This window comes from Orbilia oligospora, assembly GCF_000225545.1.
Source record: "Orbilia oligospora ATCC 24927 unplaced genomic scaffold scaffold00078, whole genome shotgun sequence".
In the NCBI taxonomy this organism is placed as follows: domain Eukaryota; kingdom Fungi; phylum Ascomycota; class Orbiliomycetes; order Orbiliales; family Orbiliaceae; genus Orbilia; species Orbilia oligospora.
In genome coordinates this window covers 379,357-394,325 of record NW_011645635.1, presented here as the reverse complement: position 1 = coordinate 394,325, position 14,969 = coordinate 379,357, and the positions used below count along the sequence as shown (strand labels likewise).

Below are 14,969 nucleotides of genomic sequence, written 5' to 3'. Positions count from 1 at the left end.
ATCCACCTGGTCTCGTGCCTTTTTTTGGTACCTTTACCCTGTATGAGCCAGTGCCAACTATGGTCACTCTGTCGGCGCCGGCACCACCCGCCATGGTGGGGCGAAAGACCTTGAAACGAGAAGCATCAACCCTCGAAGATTCGGACGTCTCAATGGCATCTGCGGATGACCGTCCTGCGAAGAAGGTCCGATTTACGGATGAAGACCTTGGCGAGGATCTCCGCAGAAAGATCATATTGACCGCATTGGAGGATCAGAACAAGGTAGTCCATCAATCCCAAAGTCGACCAACATAACACCTTGTTGACTAATTGGATTTCAGAATGGAAAATCACAGCATTTCGAGGAACTCAGGAAGAAGTTTACAGCCCGACTCTCGGACCCATCGGCACCAGATGCAACAGAACTTTCGCAAACGATACAATGCCTAATGCTGGTCATCTCACAATTGGATAAAAGCTGCGCTCCTCTTATCAACGACATCATTCATACGAATTGGGCGGGGAGACCTCAGGCCTTCTATAGGAAATACATGGCCTTTCTGCTTCAGATTATATCCGCTCACCCTCAACATACGGCGAAAGTGGTACAGATGCTAGTTAAGCACTTAGCTCTTGGTACGGGAAGAGTGATGTTTAGGACCTTATTCAGTGCTATTGGCTGACTTTTTCCCCTAGAAACCGTAAAGGACGCCCAAGAATGCGGCTCTAATGTTAGCCCGAGATCGGATATCTTCGCAACGGTTCACAAAATGCTGGAAACGATATTAGGACTCGCGCCGACAGTATGGAACTCGTTATTCACAGCTATATCGGCGGCATTCCCCTTCAAAGGACAAAAGAAGATACACCAGACAACTTTTATTAAGAACTTGCTTGCGATCCTCAAATATGCTCCGGCAGGGAAGGCAAAGATACTCGGGTTGATCTTCGAAAAGATGATCAACCTCGACGGCGAAATACAAATCAACCTGGAGGACCTCGAGGAAGGAGAAGGTGAAGAGCTCGATAGACAGCTCAAGTTATCACTGGAGTCAAAAAATGGACAGAATTTGTCGGATTCGGGTATTGGGGACGATGAAGACGATGAAGACGATGACAGTGATGCGGACGATGATGAGGATGATGAAGATCCGGAGAGCAGCGAACCCCGAACCATAGAAATGATTCAGGAAACAGTCGACAAGCTCGATGCGATGCTTGCCCTTGTCTTTGGATATTACGATAGCAAGCTTCCTAAAAGGAGCGTTGCGGAGCCGGCCCAAGAGGATCTAGAAAATTTTGAACTCCTCCTCCACTTCTTCGACACCATAATATTAACAACATTTAAATCGCAATACATCCAGTTTGTTGTGTTTTGGGCGGCACAGAAATCGCCGGTCTTTATGGACATATTCCTGGGAATGCTTGTAGAGCGCGCAATGGACCCGACAAAGCCTCAGGTTGCTCGTCAAGCAGCAGCGGCATACGTTGCATCCTTTGTAGCCAGGGCGAAGTTACTTGAGCGAGACGCTGTAAGGTCCGTTGTTCGCATGCTTTGTCTGTGGTTAGAGAAGTACCTCAAAGATCGAGAGGTAGAATGCACAAGCCCAAACGTCCGAAAGTTCGGTGGATTCTATGCAGTTTTCCAGGCTGTTATGTACATCTTTTGTTTCAGGTGGCGTGACCTTAGAGGGAAAACCCCCCTCCCTGTTGGGGAGGATGAATCAATCGAGGATATCAGTAGAAGCCCGCAATCATGGGCTCCTGGACTTCAAGTAATTGACCGACTCCTTACTTCAAGATTCAACCCACTTAAGGTGAGCTATCATATCTTTTTGATCTTGGCTTTAGACAGGCACTAATAACTTAGTATAGGTCTGCTCCCAAAATGTTGTCACTCAATTTGCGGAAGTTGCAAGCCACTTTGGTGTCTTCTATTGCTATTCGATAATTGAGAGGAACAAAAGGGGAAATTTATTCTCGAGTAGGGGTTCTAGTACGGAGCTTCCAGAGGCTACCCAGCTTGAGACATACTTCCCATTCGATCCATTCAAACTCTCACATTCGAAGATATGGGTTGAACCATATTATCAACAATGGGAACCTGTTCCTGGAATGAAAAAGGATGGCGACGAAGATGACGATTCAGATGATTCAGACGATTCAGACGAGTCTGGGGATGAGGGAGAGAATGGTCAAGGCGATGAAACTGGTGACGAAGAAGGAGACTCGGAGGAAGATGAAAGCGACGACGAGTGATATCGTTACCTAAAAGTGCTTTCGTATTTTTCTTTCAAGGCATTTCACTACATTTACATATATTTTGTCTGGGCTTAGCGTTTGGGATACTATCATGGTGGCGTTCAGGTTTGTTATAGGAGCAGATCTAAGAAAGATTAGGTCGTTAGGGTGGCGTTTCTTCATTTGTATTTAGTCTACCTTCATATTTCAACTTTCTCAACCGAACTTGACCGAACTACTTTCCATTCTTTCCATTCAATGGCTTCTTAGATTCATTTTGGGTAGCTCCAGCCAAGGTAAAGGTGGTGAGAGGCATCACGTGACCGTCAGGGTCCATTCCCAAACACCCTTCGACTCTTCCGACTCTTGTTACCCCAAATCCAAACGAACAGGCCGGCAAGCTTGGGAAATCCTTGGAGGAACTTTTCAAGACAGCGACAGCAAAAACCTGCGATACTATCGGATCGAAAAATGGCAGCTATACGACGCTTCACGACACTGTTCGGCTGAACAACCCCATACTACTTTTCTCCTACGCAATACCAAGATCAGAGAGCTTAAAAGAGACGATCATAGCTTTTTCCCAACAGGGGAAGCCGCTCCAGCCGGCTGGCTGTTGAGCTGTGCACGGGGAGAGGGCCGGGTGGGTTTTTAGTGTATCACGGGCAAGATGTATAGCTATCATCAGTCCCCTGATGAGTACGAGAAGACAGATCTTGTGGGAAAGGGCTCCTTTGGATCTGTATACAAAGCGTAAGTGGAGCGGTATTACTTAAGTTGTGTGGACGAAATATAAGGGGGTTCGTAAGCTAACATACCATTGTCATCACTTTCTTGCAAACAGAGTCCATAAACCTACTCGACAAATCGTCGCCGTTAAAATTCTCAGTCTCGATGTCGCGGAACAGGAGCTTGTGGATGTACAACAAGAAATTCAGTTGCTGAGTCAATTGAAAGCTGCGGAAGGTGTCAATGTTACAAAGTACTATGGAGCATTTATGAAAGGGGACGAGCTATGGATTATTATGGACTACTGCAGCGGGGGCAGTGTGAGGACATTGGTAGGTATTTTCAAGCTTCAGATTGACTGTGCCGCCAGAAGAAGCTAACACAGCACAAAGATGAAACCAGGTCGCATCAGTGAAAGATACCTTACTATCATCATCCGGGAGACGGTCAGTGCACTAGCTTTCATACATAAATTCGGAGTCATCCATCGAGATGTCAAAGGTATGTTCGAGATAGATGTTCTGGCCCGCAACATTTTCAGGAGTTAAGCTAATACTTTCACCTAGCTGCCAACATCCTCGTCGGAAACGACGGGAGGGTGCAACTTTGCGATTTTGGTGTTTCTGCACTGGTCCAAAATCCTAATGTTAAGAGGAGTACATTCGTCGGAACACCTTGGTGGATGGCACCAGAGGTTATTCTCGAGAATCAGAGCTACAACTACAAAGCCGACATCTGGTCTCTAGGGATCACCATCCTAGAAATAGCGAATGGTCACCCCCCATATCACGATCAGGAACCAATGCGAGCTTTGTTGATGATTCCACGGCAACCCCCTTCACGTCTGGAGGGCGGAGACTGGTCGCAAGCGTTAAGAGATTTCGTTTCTTACTGCTTGTGTGAGATGCCGGAAGAACGTATGTCTGGCGAAGAGCTTGCGAAACAGAAACTGCTCAAAAGTGTTAGCCGGACGCCGGTATCCATCTTGAAGGACCTCGTTGTAAGACTCGAGGAATGGCAACGGAAAGGAAACGTCCGAAATTCCCTAATGGGGGGACCTCATGCCATGAATGCTATGCGTGGAGCGGATGACGACGAGATAACGTGGGACTTCGATGAAAATGCGGATGATTCTACAGCCACGAGTGTCAATTATGCCCAGAGGCACATGCCTCAAGGCTCGCTCACTTCGTTTATCTCCATTGACAGTACCGACACTCTCAAACCGGTCCCTACAACAGCGACTTCGAAGCCCATTCACGCTGGGACAGACCATCCTCTATTGCAACTTTTTGCTAGCGACCCATCTGCCACGGGCCTTATGAGCCCACCGGTACAAGCTACCTTGCAGCCCGCTTTCCAACCGGCATCGACGTCACAGAAACCTCCACCGCCTTCTTTTAGGTCACCGGCAAGTACAAGACCGACAAGCCCGGAGCCTTTGATGACTATCGACCTCCCTTCATTTGATGAAATCGATGGCGATATAGTTGCGCCAAAGGGGACTTCACCGGCTCCCATAATGCAAATCGAACTACCATCAGTCGAGGAGTTTCAGACGATGAGACAAGCTACCACCCCATTGTCACAGGCCCACGTCGTTCCCACTGTCCCCTCCGCACCTATGCTTGCACCTTCGGTTAACGTAGATCGCCCAGATAAATTATCTAGTGGCCGTCCTCACAGAAGTGATAGAGGCCTACACATGCCTAGCAAGAGTGCGGATATTCCTCCCACGCATTTTGGTCATGGGCCAACCTCACCTATGAGAAAACCATCGGCAATGCCACCCCCCCAGACACCAGAAGACCCGTCAAAGAAAGCTTCGGAGACAATACCAGTGTCTGCCCCGTCTTCACCACCGAGGAGTAGGACCAAGATTACTCATGCTATAGGGGCGGCTGGGATATCTGGGTTGAATGCTGCTAACGGCGGATCTGGACGAAAAACACATCATTTACCATCCCTTTCGGCACCTCAAGTATCCTATCGTGATGGCCCTACCTCTGAACCAGTACCCCCGGTTCCAAATATATCCGATCTAAATAAGACGAAATCTGCGGAGTCGACTCCGCAATCGTCGAAACCTCGCTTAGTTGTGGACCCAGATGTCCCCAAACCTTCTGTCCCTTCGGTTATCACTGCCACTCCTCCTAGTGTCCATTCGACCCCACGAGGAACTCCTGGCTTCAAACGAGCAGATCTAAGCTTGAAGCTTCCTGCTCCCTCAATTCACGGTATCGAGATACAAAACAATCCACAGATGCCTCACTCGCCTGGACGGTTTCTTTCACCTTTCGCAAACAGCTCAGGATTCGGGTCACAGACCCCGACCCCAACAGCTGCAAGCCATGCACAATCATTTCATCTTGGTATACCGTCACAGCCGCCCCCGGTGTCAATGGACCCCTGGGGGATGCCTTACAACGTGGCACTAAACCCCAACGTTTTCTTCCCTAGTGCTTCAAACGAAGAAGTTTTGTCAGAGCTCAATAGGATGATGATTTTGCTTGACAGCTCACTCAATGTTTTCGCCCATGGACTAAAACAAATGCAAAACCAAGGGAAGGGACAGCCCGGGCCTGCTTCAGGACCTAATAACCCCCCCATTGCCATCAAAATGGCAAAGAAGAAGAGAAAGGCTGGCGTGGACCAGGCTAAGCAGTCTGACACCGAAGGCTTCGCAAGCGAGGCAAGCCAGGCTGCTGATTAACAAATCCAAAATGGATATCGAGGAAGTCAGCGCTTAAACATATATCATGTTCAATACATAGATTGAAGACTAACCCAGAGTTGTACTAATCACCGAGAAGTTAACAGCCATCTAGCGCAGTTAAATGCCGTTACTATTTCAGTTTTCTTGTTGACGAATTGTATAATCAAGATTCCTAGATTGGGGTAGCTATTTTTTTGTGTTAACGTTATTTCATTATATTTATTCGATATCAGCTTACTTCTCTTTTGTATGATATGATTATGATTCTATACTCTCAAAGGGCGTTCGAAATATCAGTTACTACCACTCCGTTGTACCTGCTGTTACTTTACCATGTTTTGCGCAAATACGGTGTCTTGGGAAAGTTTGAACGCATAGTAACTAGGTACCTCCTGCCTCTGTCTTCGTCCGCCGCCTTTTTTCCTTTTTTATTTCCTTTCTTGTATCAAACCGTCTGCAGATAGGTCATTTGAACTATACCTTTGCAAGGGGTGTATACCTCGGATTAATGGCCTGTATAATAATACTTTCCATGATACTAAGTTGCTTCCGCCATTTCCAGTCCTTTCATAACTCCCCACTAGATATGTATACCAAGTATGGTATGGCAAGGATTCACTTGTTGTAATTTGAGTTCAAGAAACGCGTTGTTTCCTCCTGCATATAAACCTCTTAGCGTCGACATCCCGTCAAACACCAAGCTTGAACCAGCTATAGCTTCGACCAAGACCAGTATTTAAACCACCATCCAAACATTCTAAATAAATGCAATGGACGGCCTTCTCACACCCATCCGAATAACTTCCCTCAAAACATCAAACCCAGAGGGAGAAGCCATAGATCTCAAGTTATCGTCTACCACCTTGATCCGACCTGTAGAAGAGCTACCATCATCCACCGCGACTACTTCTTCCACATCAAAAAGTAACACAAACCGCAAACCAACATCTCCAGAAGATGCATTAGAAATCTTACGTTCACAACCATCATTATCTGAATTATCTACAACCCTTAGTTATCTATTATCACAACCACAGGTCACGACTGATACTCCTCAAAATGAATCGACATCATCATCACCGACGTTTGATATTACGTCAATATCACCTCTTACATCACGTATCGTTAACGTCTTGATCGTTGATAATATCCCTTCTTTCTGGGGGTTATTAACATCTTCGACGTCTTCACATAAAGCGGATAGGAATAAACTGCTGCAATGTCTTCGGAGTATAGTCGGTCTTGGTGGGGTTATCGAACGTCTTCGGTTACTACTAAGGCAAGTTCCAACCGCTGGAAGACCGAAGAATGTGACGGTAACGAAAATTGATGTTGAGAGTATTGGGAAGAAAGAAGGTGTGGTGGCGCAGATTAGGGATTTAATGGATGTATTGGGCTTTGTTTTAAAAGGAAATGGGGTTCTTGGAACCTTTTGGGAAAAGTTGAAGTTTACAAGCGGTTCAGGGAATGCGGAAGATAGGAAAAAGGAGATGGCATGGAAGGAGTTTGTGGGATTGGTTGCTGGTGGGAAGGTATTGTCTGTGGCTGCCGAAGCTGATATTGCGATATCAGAGGCGGATGAAGCTGTTGAAAAAAGAAGGTATTCGTGGATTGGGGAAGGAAAACAGTATACGGCGTGGTTAAGGGAGAATATTCTAAACATGGCGAACGGGACGGATATAAACGATACCGATGCATGGAAGGCGACTGCAAGCATTCTAGCCCGCGGCTTTGGGCTTGGATATACTGGTACTTCATTTCATCGTGTGGATTTGCGTGTATTGGATAACACTAATGCGAAAGATAGAATCCCTCATCGATACCAGATTATACTTAAACCCATCAACGCTAATAAAGGACATCTTCACTCGCACCCGCCTCCTCCTATCCCATCTTAAAGAACACGAAAGAGGGATCTACATCAATACTCTCCTCAAGCTCCTCTCACAAAATCACCTCCCAGTTCACTTAGAAGACAACGAGAACTACACAAAACGGGTGTCTCTCGCTGCAAAGATAATAGAGGAGCTGTGCATCCTAAATGACGGTCTTCAAAACGGATACCAAGACATCCTTCTCGAATGGATACTCGTAAACGGCGGACCTGGTTCAGGGGAACCAATAGGTATTAGACGGGCAATCATATGCGCCCTAAAAGCATCAACAGAGGCACCCACGATCTTTCAAGAAGCATTGGAAAGTCAAGTCCAGACTTTTGGTGAAAACTTATGGATACGTCACGCACCTATCATTCATCAAGAAGTTAACGTGCAATGCCTACTGCTATGCGCGGGATATGTTCATTCGCAGCCTCCCAGTTATTTGAAAATTATAGCACGGTCATCGTCATTTATGAATGGAGTATCGAATCACCTGGCTAGCACGAATACGAGAGTTAGGTTTTTAGGGATGATCGTGGGCGAGACTATCTCCACGCTGGTAGATAAAAGTGAAAGACAATTGAAGTTCAAGGATTCATTGGATGCAAGTGATGAGGAGGCTGCAAAATGGAGGGCACTGGTAAACATCGACGATATAATGCCTAACCTCGATATTTTCAAGGACAAGGCCTTTGAAGATTCACCACCAAGGAGGCCCTCAAAGAAGCCAGCATCGTCAATTAAAAAGCCAGACATCGTTGAAATCAGCAGCAGCAGCACTCCAGGCACGACCTCGATATCCAACATCCCATCTACCCGCATCCAGGAACTCGACTCCAGCTCCGACGACGATTTTATCCCCTACCCAAAACCAGATTCCGACCCAGAAGACTCAGACGACGACGCCACTCTCGTAAACCGCAAAAAGATCCCCCCACCGGTCTACATCCGCGACCTCCTCTACCTCCTCACCGACCACGACTCATTCGACAAGCAAAAAGTAGCTCTCCTCCACGCCGCCGTTCTAATCCGCCGCAAAGCAACCTACGGCACCGAAGTCTCCGCTCACGCTGTAGACCTCCTAACCGCATTAGTAGGCATGCAAGGTAAATTCTCTATGGAAGACTTCGACAACCTACGTTTGAAAGCCGTAGTATCACTTCTCGTCACCCTCCCGTTAATTTCAGGCCCTTGGACTTCCCAACGAATCTTCGAGGGTGATTACTCCCTCGCCGAACGGTGCGTAATGCTCAGTGGGATAGGTATAGCAGCAATGGAACTATCAGGTGAAGAAATCCCCGAAGATTCACCACTATATCGCCTCCAACTCTCCACCTCAGAGAAGGAAAAAACACAATTCCCATCAAAGAAGCTTCCAAAACGTCTTCACGACACCTACGCACCACTAGATACAGCGATAGACACAATATCAACCCGTCTAAAGGATAGCATCCTACAACCCATCGCCGCAAAAGCCGCAGATGAACTCTCAACAGCACCAAGTCTCATAAAAATCCGCAAATTCTCAACAAGAATGGAAGTAGAAGCCAACCGTAAAAAGCCTGGTGTTAATAAACTTTCCCAGGTGGTCATACCTGCGTTTTTTGGTCCGCTTACCGGTAGATGGTGGGTGTTCGTCAAAGACCACGGTGGTGCTGGTTCGGATAGGTTGATACCGCATCTACTCGGCTTATATATAAAGACCTTGACAGTATTATTGCACGCTACGGGGCCAAATGGGTTGATGGTTCCGCAGATGGTAGACGGGTTTTGGGATATACTCCTTAGTCTACGGCACGCCAAAATTACGCTAGAGAATTCAACGGTCCTGGATGCGGTGTTAATTGGCTTACTGACGATATTCGAGGTTTGTAAGGAAGATAGGGATCGAAAGCGGTTGGCAGAGGAGAGAAGTAAAGAATTGGTGGAGACGCAGGAGTGGGTGAGTAAAGTCTTTGAAGGGAGCGACGGGTCTGAGGGGAATGGTGAGGAAAGGAAAGGTCTTGCCGCTGCGGTGCTCTTGAGGTGTAGAGAAGTTGTGGAGCGGTATGAGAGAATACTCATGGGTGATTTGATCGGATAAGTGATTCGTTCCCTGGATCGGGGATGTTAATGATTAATATCTACCTATTTAGCTCTTGTCAGCTAAAAACGATGTTCAAAATGACCACGAAATCCATGATACATATTTTATAATAGCAAGATCAAGATTATAATGTATCCTAGGAATTTGATGCATTAAGAATGCATGATGCAATTGATGGTTACTACACTGGGAACGAGACTAGTTACTACATATGGAAACTTGCGTCCGTATTCGAGCTTTAGCCATGAGAAGAGAACATAGTCTATTCAATTTATGAAATCGCAGATAGAACATTCGACTTTTTTATGGGAATTAGCCCTCGTTGGAATACTATCATTAAAATAGGACGGATAGAACCGCCAATGCTCGGATTTAGTAAAGGAAAACCATAGTTTCCCCATGATCAGCGTAACAGAATAGAAAAATTCAACCCAGGGAAGCTCCACAAAACGTAAGCATTGCCATATCCCCAAGTCCCGATAAAAGCACAAGTAAACGCCCGCATGACTCAAAGAATATTGTGATGAACGAAAAAAATAAGTAGCAGGAAAGAGTCATGAAGAAAACCATTGAACGCAAACGATGAAGTAAGCCCAAAGTCCCAGGAACGCAAGAAACGGAGGCATGAGCTATGAAAGGCAAGATAAAATCATAAAGACATGAGCAAATGTCACCCGCTGTAGATGAGGAGGTGCTATGGCCGTAGTGAATAAAGCACTGAGAAGAGTCGGCAGGAAGGTGTATAAACAATAATTTGGTGGAACCGTTGAATGAAAAGAATTAAGACTTGCTCCTTCGGAACCAAGATTTTCTCTTCTCTTTCCCTTCAACCGCAGCCGAACTTTTTGAGACTGCAGTTTTTGTTGGTTGCTGCTGACTCCATGCGGCTTGGGTTTGTTGCTGCTGCTGCCCATACGGTTGCCTGTACTGGCCTTGATTTTGTGGGGTTTGGTTTTGTCCATTCTGGGAACCATATTGCTGCTGCTGTTGAGCGTAGCCGTTTTGCGGTTGTTGCTGCTGCTGCTGGGGGTAACCATTTTGTTGGGGATATCCATTCTGTTGCTGGGGTTGATTGCTATAGCCGTTCTGATATCCTGTCGGTGGGGAATTTCCCGAGAGTCTATTGATATTTGGCAAGGGCTTATCATTTGAACCTAGCGGTAATCTACCTGGTTGTTGGTATTGCTGCTGCTGCTGCTGCTCATAGGTGGCATACCCCGAGGCATCGGAAGATGGGTTCGTAGAATATGGGTCTCCGGACCAGCCGCTTCCACCAGAGTTGGAATCAGATGGAACTTCTCCTCGATATCGGGAGCCGCTGGGTGCACCTTCGAAACCTGAGCTTCGCTGATGCTGGTATTGCGGCCTCTGCGAATACGAGTTACCGTTGTCGTAGCTAGAAGTAAAGTAAAGAGTAAGTGGGATGCAGGATACTTGGAAGCTGAAGAAACATACTACTCATGAGTCGATTGCCTTGCACTCTGGTCACCATATTGGTGGGCCATTGAGGCACGCTGTGAATTCTGTTGTTCATATTGCGAATTCGACCCTATGAAAGATACATTATTAGTGCATGCACCATTGATAACCAGATAACGAAGCAATTATGTAGCCTCGAAACCAGGCGCGGAATTATGCCAAGTTGTCGCATTTGTTTTTCGGATCTATAAATGGGTAGAACAAGAATGCAGGGGTGTCGAAAAACACATACCGTATCTATTCGAGCGACGTGGGGTATATTCTCTGTCATAATCATTGTTGATAGCTTTCTCGAAACCCCGAATAGTATCTAGAGGGCGCTCCATTCTGTGGCGTGTAGGATTGCTCCGGTCTGGGTCGGCTATATTCAAAATTGCAACGTTAACACAAAATTGCAAGCCAGAGACAGAACTCAGGCGCCAAAAACGTACTAATCTCATTGCCATATTGGTCTTTATGTCGCATTTGCGAAATACCCTTGCCGGCTTGCTGAGCAATAGCCCATGGTTCCTCCTCCGTGATAGCTCTGGAAGGGTCGACGTTCTTGCCCATCTTTCTTTTGTCTCGATGGTGTTCTGTTAGGTCGATCTTGACCTTTTTTTTGCTGGAAAAGAGAGGCATTAGTATGATTTTATGGGTGCGCGGGACCCTGCCGAATTGTTGTTTTCGATAATTTTATGTGAGGTGAAAAAGAAGAAAAAGGATTGATGTAGGGACTGGGATGTATGTGATTCGTATGACGGAGTGTCGGAAAGATCACAGGGAGCGATAGATATGTTCAAGGAAAGGTGGAAGTTGTGGTCGAGGAGGAAGAGTTCAGCTAGAGCGATGACCTCGATGGAAGAATTATCCAAGAGGTGTAACGTAATGTAACCAAACTACCTTGCTCTGCACCGATGTATTCTCGTCAAGGAACAGCTGTTATAACAGACAGAGTACAGTGTGTGCGCCGCTTGTTATCCAGGTACAGGGCAAATGCGAATGGGTAAAAACGGCTATTTTGTGAAACGAGCAGCGCCAGAATTTATTTCGAAATAAAAAATGGCAAAGCAAATAAAATAGTTATAAAAGTTGGAATGAATGATTAATCGTTTGAAAAGATCATCAATGTTGGGTCGAAACGCCGCAGGATTGACAGTATATCAACGTCGCGCGGAATGATCGTGACCAAAGCATTTATCCTCTTCGGGTGGTGCGACTCGATGTCATTGTAGACAGGAACAATAAGACTTAACGAGCGAAGGGACAAGGGGTGCATGTGCATGGAACGAGGGCAGGATGGGAAAGAGCGGGAAAAAGACGAAAAAGAAGAGCAGGTGCAGGAAAATAAAATAAGACAGAAAAGGAAGAGAGGGGGGAAGAGCACGAACAGATTTAATTGTAGATGATCTATGTAATTAGTAACTCAAGTAAATAGGGCCGTACGTATGTATGTCCGAAGAAAAATGCTGTAGTATGAGCGAGATATTATGGCTGGGTGGGCTGGATGTCTAGGACTGACAGCGTCGACAGGTGGCCATGCAAGTTGTATTCCTGTTTGGGTATGCGGTATAAAAAAATTAAAAAGAAGTTGGATTGGATTGCAGCGAAAAGGCGAAAAGGCAAATGAGAAAGTCGACAATTCCGAAGGGGGAAAAAAAGGTTGGAGGCGCAGGCTTGACTGGGGTGAAATGTTGGTGGGCCGACAGACAGCAGACAGAGACTGACAGACGGCTGGGGATTGTTAGGTACCGGTAACCCAAGGAACGAACGGAACGAACGAACGTAACGTGAATATCCCGAATTTGCGGGCTGTCTATACGAGAGAATACAACCTCCCCAGGCTGCTGCAAGTATGTACAGTACCTTAACTTGGACGGAGGGCGGCCGCTTGGCGGAAAAAACGCACTTGCTCGATCTGCGTATTTCAGCAGCACAACAGGAGCAAAGGAATTATTTTTGGAACAGGTCAGAAGCCAAGGTGTCGGTGTTCCGGGTCCGGGTCCGGATACAGATGGAATCCGCTGGATATGATACGACCCGAGTAGATAGAAAAAAGGCGAGCTTGCGTAATGGCGAGTGTCGAAGTCGGGAACAAACTCTTAAGATTGTCGCAAAAGGTTGTGCACACCGACAAGGATCAGAGAGACCTTTTGGTATCGTCGCGTGGTTGGAGAACAGTACAATATGGCAGTTCACGAGGAGAGGAAGCCGAGGAATGTAAGCACAAACGGTACCTGCAGGTGACGTCCGTTGAAGTCCGAGTAGAAAGTCTGTATATACGCTACCAGAGGATATATACGAGTACCTATACTTTTGGACTTAGGTAGATTGACTTATAATTAGACTGAAAATCTTCACAGAAGAGACCCAGCAATGATCTTTTTTTCTTCTTTTCTATGACTAAAGTACTTGATGGTGGTGATGATCGAGATGTATGTTTTGGAGGAGGTTGGATGGATGAGAGATGGATTGGATGGATCGAAGGCGACAAGACAATTGCAACTGAGATGGGAGAGATGTCGAGGTATATTAATTATAAGACTGCAGACAGCGAACGAGCGACAACCAGAAATTAATCACCTAACTTAACTGCGGCCAACTTCTGTGGCTTCTCTGGCTTTGCTGACTTCTCTTTACTTAACCCAGTTCCCACTTAACTACTTACATAGTACAGTGTACAGTACTTCCCAGAATAGCTGAAAGCACTGAAAGGGAATAAACCATTGACACTCTGCGCAGGAAAAGCAAAGAAAGAAGAAGAAAGAAAGAAAGACAGAAAAATTAAAATTAAAAATGGACAAGGTTGGGCTGCTGCGAACAGAAGCTGCGACTTGCTGCTAAACTTGCGACTGTACGAACAGCCAGCCAGAAACAGAAGGGAATGCTCTGATGTAACCTCTTATCGTATCGTATCGTCCCGCTGTTCGTGAACCGCGCTAACTGATTATAAAGTAGCATGCATGTTGAGTCTTTACTATTACCCCAGAAACTCTTTTTGATGTATATCCGTTCCGCTGCGGACTATAACTCCGTCCTCTTAAAATTCATTCCTTCGTGATGCTTATGAGTTCAATCCAATGCAATATTTTGAACTGTCCAGATATCCGTTAAGTAATGAAAACTAAAAGCTGCTGGATGGGAGATAGAGATCGGTCGATGAGAACTCCCCAGTCCCTTTCCCCCTGCTGTCGACCAGCTATTTCCAGGTTCAACTGCGTCATCCCAGACTTTGCCCCCTGGCCTCCAAGTAGTATCCAAGAAGGTTTGGTGTCCTCCAAGAAGCTTGAAAGCTCCTCCCTATCAAGCTAGTTCGCTGCGGGCGTCGGAGAAAAGTAACCTTATTACCCACACACACGCAAGCTCGCGAGGCGGAGGTACGCTTTAAGGTGGGTAGGTTAGGAGCCAAAAAACCTGAAACTTGACAGAACGCGAAGGGTATCAAATTGGTCGTTAAACTTGCTCTCAACTGTTGACCGTTGATATCGAATTCGCGTCGCGATTGGTCCGACCAGAACGTGCATTGGTGGGAAAAACGGTATGCACGATGTGGAAGCAGCCTGGTCCATGTCCTGCCACCATGCATATGCAGTAACCGGTTTTTCCTGCTCTCATCAAGGTCGTACAGCTTTGCCCTCGTTTCAAACTTGCCACGAAAAGAGTAACCTCAACTGCAAAGAAAGAAAGAAGGAGAAGAAGAAAAAAATCCAGTTTTACTCCCAGTCAATACAAAGTGTCTATGTATACATATCCCGGGTTGCCAATCTAGACTAAAAAAATAATATAAAACCAAGAGCGAGCGAGAAAAAAGCCCTTCCGAGCCGTTTGATCATTCAGGGGCTCCAACCAAAATGGGTATCTTCAGAAACAAATTCTTC

General features: G+C 46.2%; 4 protein-coding genes across 4 annotated transcripts; 3 read left to right on the top strand and 1 right to left on the bottom strand.

Annotated features, from left to right (window-relative positions):
- Nucleotides 1-59: 59 nt before the first annotated feature.
- Nucleotides 60-2,240, top strand: AOL_s00078g121 (uncharacterized protein; the record flags this gene model as incomplete). The annotated part of the gene is made up of 4 exons (XM_011123384.1): nucleotides 60-263; nucleotides 323-617; nucleotides 678-1,798; nucleotides 1,857-2,240. The coding sequence occupies 4 exons, from the start codon at nucleotides 60-62 to the stop codon at nucleotides 2,238-2,240; spliced, it is 2,004 nt and encodes a 667-aa protein (XP_011121686.1).
- Nucleotides 2,241-2,892: 652 nt separating this feature from the next.
- Nucleotides 2,893-5,664, top strand: AOL_s00078g120 (uncharacterized protein; the record flags this gene model as incomplete). The annotated part of the gene is made up of 4 exons (XM_011123383.1): nucleotides 2,893-2,975; nucleotides 3,067-3,287; nucleotides 3,354-3,452; nucleotides 3,518-5,664. The coding sequence occupies 4 exons, from the start codon at nucleotides 2,893-2,895 to the stop codon at nucleotides 5,662-5,664; spliced, it is 2,550 nt and encodes an 849-aa protein (XP_011121685.1).
- A 773-nt stretch (nucleotides 5,665-6,437) lies between these two features.
- On the top strand, nucleotides 6,438-9,630 carry AOL_s00078g119 (uncharacterized protein; the record flags this gene model as incomplete). The annotated part of the gene is made up of 2 exons (XM_011123382.1): nucleotides 6,438-7,416; nucleotides 7,475-9,630. 2 exons carry the CDS (start codon nucleotides 6,438-6,440, stop codon nucleotides 9,628-9,630), a joined length of 3,135 nt encoding a protein of 1,044 aa, XP_011121684.1.
- A 783-nt stretch (nucleotides 9,631-10,413) lies between these two features.
- AOL_s00078g118 (uncharacterized protein) lies at nucleotides 10,414-11,733 on the bottom strand (the record flags this gene model as incomplete). Its single annotated transcript, XM_011123381.1, has 4 exons — nucleotides 10,414-11,029; nucleotides 11,089-11,182; nucleotides 11,345-11,473; nucleotides 11,544-11,733. The coding sequence occupies 4 exons, from the start codon at nucleotides 11,731-11,733 to the stop codon at nucleotides 10,414-10,416; spliced, it is 1,029 nt and encodes a 342-aa protein (XP_011121683.1).
- Nucleotides 11,734-14,969: the final 3,236 nt, after the last annotated feature.